The sequence below is a fragment of the Triticum aestivum genome, chromosome 5B, assembly GCF_018294505.1.
Source record: "Triticum aestivum cultivar Chinese Spring chromosome 5B, IWGSC CS RefSeq v2.1, whole genome shotgun sequence".
Classification (NCBI taxonomy): domain Eukaryota; kingdom Viridiplantae; phylum Streptophyta; class Magnoliopsida; order Poales; family Poaceae; genus Triticum; species Triticum aestivum.
The window spans coordinates 530,474,004-530,481,145 of NC_057807.1; the positions used below are offsets into that span (position 1 = coordinate 530,474,004).

Genomic DNA, 7,142 nt, shown 5'->3' on the forward strand with positions numbered 1-7,142 from the left:
TTCGAATACATACTCTTGAAATCCTGGGCCCGCCCCTGAAAACGTAGGTACTCCCTACTCTTGAAATCCTACTCTAGCTCTTTTGCAACAAAAGGCATGTTGCAGCAGATGAAGGAGGCGAAAAAATGGAAACGAGTGGTGCTCAGTAAGTATCGATTAAGATAAGCATTCCTTCTGTAAACCATTATAAGAGCGTTTAGATAACAAAAATAGTGATCTCCTATATAAGTTTATGGAGGGAGTATAAAAAGGAAAAAGGATAGTGGCCGGCTGACGGGAATCTTTTCCCTTCCAATATACAGTAACACCTGCAGAAATACCTAATATGCCTGAAGTTAGTGCAACCCTAAGCACTATCCCGAGTTTCTACCAGCCATTTTAAAGAGCTAACTTGAGTTCAACCAAACAAATAATAAAAAATATCAACAGAGTAAGCTCATTGAATAAGGACTTCGGTTTCAAAAAAAAAAAGGACTCAATTTCTACCATAGTACATGAACTGAACACACAGGACAACTTCTTGTACCCGTTGACGTATGGTATAAAGCTATTCTTTCTACAAAGCTTCGGTTTCAGGTTGTATTTCCTGGCAGCTAGAGTGTAGTTATCCCTATTGCTCAGCATGACTACAACCCTCGTACGTAGCTAAAACTCTAATACGAGAAAAGACTAAACCCATCAGCGCCATCTTGGTACTCTTCATGTACTTGCACTCATTCTTCGATCAGCACTTAGTTCCGCAATTATCATGTCAAGAACTTCTCGACGTTGAAGTAACTGTAACATACCTTCACTTATTTATGTAAAGCCTCCCCTTTTGGTTGGAAACTCTTCCAGTGCCTCCTCATGAGTACATACTTCTCAAATCATTTCTCATTTCTTACTTCTGTTTTCACCTTATGCACCACAGTCCCTACAGACGTAAGATGGTATCAGACTCATCCTTCGCATCAGACTGATGCAGCACAGCTGTCGGCGCATTTGAGATAAGATGAGGAGATTCCGATTCATCCTTCTCATCAGACGGATGTGACGCAGTGGTGGCCTCATTAGACATCTGCAACGAAGGTGCCGACGTGCAACCAGAGTTGGCATCTGGGGAGTGCTCTGAGAAGTTGACACGTGCTGTGGCGCCATACATTGCCCTTGCTGCATCATCATATGCGCGCGCGGCTTCCACTGCAGTAGGGAATGAACCAAGCCATAGCCGTTGGCCACGGTTGGGCTCGTGGATTTCAGCCACCCATTTGCCCCACGTCCGCTGTCTCACACCGCGGTAAGCGCAGTTTGAATTTTCCGGACCTGCTTTCCCTGCCATGCACCCTTTCTCGGAACCCTTGGCCGGCGCTTTCAGGGATCTATTGTCTTGCTGGAGCTTCTGGTTTTGCTCCTTCCACTTCTTGATGATTTCAGCAACAGAACCGGGACCAGTGCTTCTCCCGCGTACTTTCTTCTTCCTGGTCATCAAGGCAATTCATGTCACAAGGCTAAGCATTGACACAAAAAACATAACCTATCAGAGTCATATAAATCTTTCTCGCAAAAACGAGTCCTATATAAATCTAAAACAAACCGAAGCAGGGCTATTCTTGTTTCCTTGGTGGAAAAAAAATGGAGATTATCACTTGGGTTGGATACCAACTGCAATCAAGTCCCAAAGTGATGGTTTCTGATGCTATGCACCAGCAATTGTTCCGCTATGGCATAAGCAATTGCCAACCACCGCCATGAACAATTTTCTGAACCTAGGTTCAGTAGCTCCAAGCTCATAGGCCGTTTGGTCTGATACATCTTCTGTCCTTGAGATTTGGTACTAAGTCTAGCAAGTAAACTAACCAATATGAACAGACTTAGAGTTACAGACAGTATGCAGTGCCAGCCAACTCTGGCCCGGACCCCAAATCAGTTCTTCATTATTTTCATCGTGAAAGCCTATTAGGTGACGCAAAGCTTCTTTTGAACTCCTTCCGTCCCATGATTCTTGTCAGGGTTTTAGTTCAAATTTTTAACTAAAACCACGACAAGAATTACGGGATGGAGGCAGTATGTGAACAAAAAATATAGTTTACATTTAATCTCCATTCGAGAAGCCCAAAATTCCCATATGAGATACAATTCAGTTTACAAAATTTATACTTTAGTTGTTGATATATTCAATCCATGGTTTTACAGTTTTCAGATTAACAAGGGATTAATACGACTACAAAATATTTTTACATATATAATGTCTGGAAATTACACACCAATAACTTAATCTAGACTGCAGCACGAGGTCTACTGACAATCTCAAAAAGAAATATAACACTAGATGTTACCATAAAGCCTGTAGCTATATGACAATAGAAAAAGGGCTATCCTAAATCAATTACTTCACACTAGATGTGTTGGTGCTAAAAGCTTACAGAAACGAATGGCATAAATCGTTGCTGCTGTTGTTTCTAAGTTCAGTACCAAATTATTCCTAATTAACTACAAATAAAAAATCCATACCTACTGCCAGGTTGCTTCTCAGCAACCTTTTTCCAATCCGAAAACGCTAAAAACCTGATGATAGCAATCGTTTGGACTCCAATGAAAGCAATGAGCAAAGTGCACGAACGAGAGAAAAACTAATGTTCATACCTGCAGTGAGCATCTTCCCTGGAACCCTTTTGAAGGAGTCCATGCTGTTCAATTGAGTCTTCCTCCATGACCACATATTGTTTTTGCAAAGTCGTGTGTTCTATTTCTTCCTCTTGCACCCTGCTATTATTATCATCCTTACCATTGAACATCTCATCTAAACACTGTATGTTGAAGGAGAGACGTGCCGGATGCATCTTAATAGCGTCAATCAGGGCTGATTCTGCAGCCCTTCTATCGGGATCACTGGCACCAGCACACCCAATTTTTGCAGAGATCTCCTTAAGGCCTGTTATGTGCATGATGCCGACAGGTATAGTACCGTGTTGATCTACTCCATGGGCATCGAAAATTAACTTGAGTTTCAAGAGATTAGGCATTGCATCCACCTCAAATTCCAGCCAAGGTACGCTGCACCTGAACTTGAAGCAATTGAGAACCGAGAATCCTGTCTTAGTGAAGACAATTCTTTCTGCGGGCTTTGCTCTGACATATAACGACAAAACAGTTAGTGCAGGCAATCCTCTGAGAACATCAACATCATCACTCGCCAGTTCCCTAACCCCAATCTTTAAAATGCAGAGCTTGTTGAGGTGTCCAATCCACCTGGGTATACTGGAGAAGGTGCAAATGTGCGGAAACCACTCAAATCTCTCAAGAAACACCGGAGGAGAGGAAACGCTGGTCAAGCCATCACAGGAAATGCTCATGCTGGAAGGACCACTCTCCAGACTACCTGAAGGTTTCAGAGTTACAGACCTGAGGTTGCTGAGGTTCGAAAGAATAGAGCCCATATTATCCATTTTGCTCTTTAAGTAAGTAGGAACTGTAGAACAGGTCAGTCGAAGATCCCGGAGATTGGTCAGCTTACCAAGGCTCTGCACATTATCTATTGAGTTAACACATAGATTAAAATATCCAAGTGTGCAAAGCGATGTCATGCTGCCAATACCACTGGGCAGATTTGACTCAACAGGAAGACTTAGATGCAATAAGCCCGGCAAATGAACAATATCCGACAGAACTGCACTTACTCTTGCATCTATTTTCAGTGTCTCCAAATAACGTAGACCTCGCATCTGGTTTTGTGGTACTTCTAAGGTGGCATTACATGTGAAATGCAAATATTTCAGCCGAAAAAGCTCAGATATTCCAGCGAGATCAACACTGATGGATTCATCATTGCCCCACAGATGAAGGATGAGAACTTGAAGAAGCCGAAACTCCACAATGGAGGGCAAACACTTGAAGACCCCAAAAAATGCGAAAGTCCGAACTTGTGATAGCCTCATGTTTATTGGTGGCGTTGCTTCTGCATTACCAAAGTGAAGAGACAGTCGACGAACCTTGTCAGCAAGCCTTGCAGTTGTCTGAGAATGATCTATTGTGGTGATAAAATTCTCTTCTAAGGACTTCTGTGTAAGAAAATCAAGTACTATGTGATGCACCATACAGGATAAAACATCATCATTATCATTTATGTGTACAGGTAGGATCACTCTGCTACTGATAAGCTGATCAAAATAGCTCCTTGATATTCCCTCCTTATCTTTCTCTTCTGTTGCATGGATAAAACTTTCAGCTATCCATTGCTTTACCAAATCATCCTTCTGAATAATGTAGTCCTCTTCATATATGCTGAGATACATCACACATGGCTTCAAATGCTGAGGAAGATTATTGTAACTAAGGTCTAGTACTTGTTTCATCCCCTCTGAAGTAGGATTTGTCCTCAAACCATAACCTAATGATTTGTTTACATAATGCCATCGCTCTGGTTTCCCCATATGGTTTACTAAAAGACTAGCAACGGTAACCATTGCTAATGGTAAACCAGCACATTTCCTTATAATGCTGTCTCCAACTTCACTGAGTTCTGGAGGACACTCATATTGCGGGCCAAAAACTGTGCTGAAAAATAATTTGCTTGAATCATCATGACCAAGTTGTTTCATCGTGAGAACATTCTTAGAGTCATAACCACAACATTTCAGAGCTACATCATCGACTTCTGTCGTTATGAGTATTGCACTGCAAAGATTACCAGCTGGCAAGGCACGATTTATGATATCCCATGTTTGGGTAGTCCATACATCATCAATTACGATCAAGTACCTGAGGAATGTTTTCACACAGTTGTCAGCCTGATAGTAACACATAAGAAATATGTCAAACTATCCTTACTGGACTAGAAGAACTATCCGCTTACACAAATATTTTTTTTCACTTTACAAAACTAGCCGCTTCAACCCTTAACCACCCCCAAAATATCATTCAACCAAACTATTTTCGTGCAGTCACATTGTTTGTGCAATGAAAAATCACACTAAGGACCTGCTCACAAGATTTAGAGAATGCATCATATGAACAAAGAGTGAAACACGGATACCTCTTGTCTTGGAGATGTGTCCTGATATCAGCAATGAGGCTATGCACCTTCCAATTGTGAGGGGTGTGGTATGGCTGAATCTGAGAGAGCATGCTGATGAGAAGCCTCCTGACATCAGGCTTTCGGGACGTATGCACAAATGCCCGGCACTCGAATAGCCCGCCGATTCTCCGGTACAGCTCTTTGGCAAGAGTGGTCTTACCAATCCCTACAGATCCAACAACGGACGCAACCTTGAGCCTCTGCTCTCCATCCTTACCCAGCCACGTTTCAAGCTTCTTCATGGGGGCATCGATACCAATAGGCTTCCCATACCGCGTGGGACGCCATGAGCCAAACGACGCATCAGATCTAGGAGAAGTGCTGCAGCCAGTGCCACCAATGGCAGCAGCACTGATGCCATTGTCACCAGAGTGGTTAAACAAGCTGTACCGCTGAAGCGCCTCCTGGGAGCGCACGCTGAACTCCCTGATCTTGTTGGCCATCCATAGGCGCCACTTGAGCTTGTCCCGAAGCCCAGTGGTGCCCTTACTCCTGCGGCAAGTGATCTTGTACTTCTTGCGGCGAGGGGATAACATTCCTCTCTTGGTAGCGGCGGCGGCGTGCTCATACTGGTCGACGGTGTCCTCCATGTCGTATGAAAGCTCGCGCACCTCCTTGGCCAGGCACTTGCCCGTCATAGCACGGTCCTCCGCTGCGCCGGAGTCGTCGTGCTCCTGGAGAAGGGCCACCATCTTATCCAGATCTTGCTTGATGAGAGGTATCTCCTCCTCCGCGCCGCGGGGCAGCGTGTGGCCGTGGCGGGCCAGTAGCCCGTCCAGCTTCGCGGGGAGCCTGAACATGGCGTCCGCCATAGCACAGACAGGAGCCTGTAGTTTTTGAACTCTCTTCTTGGTCTGACGCATTTGCTTGATTTGTGAATGGTCTTCACGGCTGATATCACTGACTAATTGCTCAAGCTGCTCGGCCAAATTCGGACCTTCCGGCGAGAACTGCCGCGAGGCCGCAACCGGAGGCGACGACGGCAAAGGGCAGTGAAGACTGAGCCAGTCATCATCTGATTTCGGACCTTGCGGCGAGAACTGCCCCGAGGCCGATTCCGGCAGCAACGAGGACGGCAAAGCACACTTCAAACTGAGCCGGTCATCGTCGGCAACGCCCGCGACCGCGAGGCCGCCGTCCTCGGATCTGTCGTCCGTCAAGTCTACGGGCACAGGCCGGACGGAGCTCGCGATGGATTCCAGCCTCGCCGCCGGGGACATTGGAGCGGAAGGCGGGGGCGGCAGCTCCGGCGGCAGGATGGACTGCCGCTCCACGGTCTCAACAATCTGGCACTCGAGGGTACAGATTAGCTGCTGCACAACCGAGTCGGAGGCTAGAATGCCACCGGTCAGATACTGCACAATCTCCCTGAAGTTCTTGACATTGGCGTGGACGCGCACCGCCCGCCCTTGCTGCTGCTCCGGCCGGCCATGCACCTGCGCCCCGGGCGGCTTCTTGATGGCGTGCGACTCCTGCCGCACTTTGAGCCGCGGGCCCTTCAGATTCCCCGCCGACGAAAGCGCGTCCATCCGCGACCGGGCCCGGCGGCCGGTGTTCCGGGGGCGGCGGCGGCGGCGGTGGATCGTGTGGGCAGCGGAGCTTGGCAGGGCAAATCGGGAGGGGAAAGTCAATGAGCTTGTGCGGGCTAGCTCTACAAAACGGACGGCCGCTTCGCTTGTGTGTTTGCAGCGTGTTGGTTTGGTAGATCAGAGCGAGACCGGCACTGACGCCGTCAACGACCTTCGCGGCTCCAAAGGGTATCTTCGTTAGTACAGTACTACTCCTACTACTCCCAAGAAGCCGCGGTCACAACTATGATGCTGAAGATGGGGTTTTCCCGGGACTGGGTGCACCTAATTATGGGATGTGTCACAACTGTGACTTATAGGATTAAGGTCAACAATGATCTAACGGAGGTTATTGTGCCTGAGAGAGGCTTAAGGCAGGGATGTCCCCTATCACCCTATCTTTTCATTCTCTGTGCGGAGGGCCTCTCTGCTCTGTTCCAAGACGCCGAGAGAGAGGGTAGCCTTCAGGGGGTGCAGGTTTGTACGGGATCCCCAAGGATAAACCATATGTTCTTTGCGGA

General features: G+C 46.8%; 1 protein-coding gene across 1 annotated transcript; it reads right to left on the bottom strand.

Moving 5' to 3' along the window:
- Positions 1-388: 388 nt before the first annotated feature.
- LOC123112960 (disease resistance protein RGA5) lies at positions 389-6,711 on the bottom strand. The gene is made up of 3 exons (XM_044534063.1): positions 5,012-6,711; positions 2,623-4,737; positions 389-1,457 (listed from the first exon to the last, which is right to left on the bottom strand). Exons 1-3 carry the CDS (start codon positions 6,580-6,582, stop codon positions 914-916), a joined length of 4,230 nt encoding a protein of 1,409 aa, XP_044389998.1. The 5' UTR covers positions 6,583-6,711; the 3' UTR covers positions 389-913.
- Between the last annotated feature and the right edge of the window lie 431 nt (positions 6,712-7,142).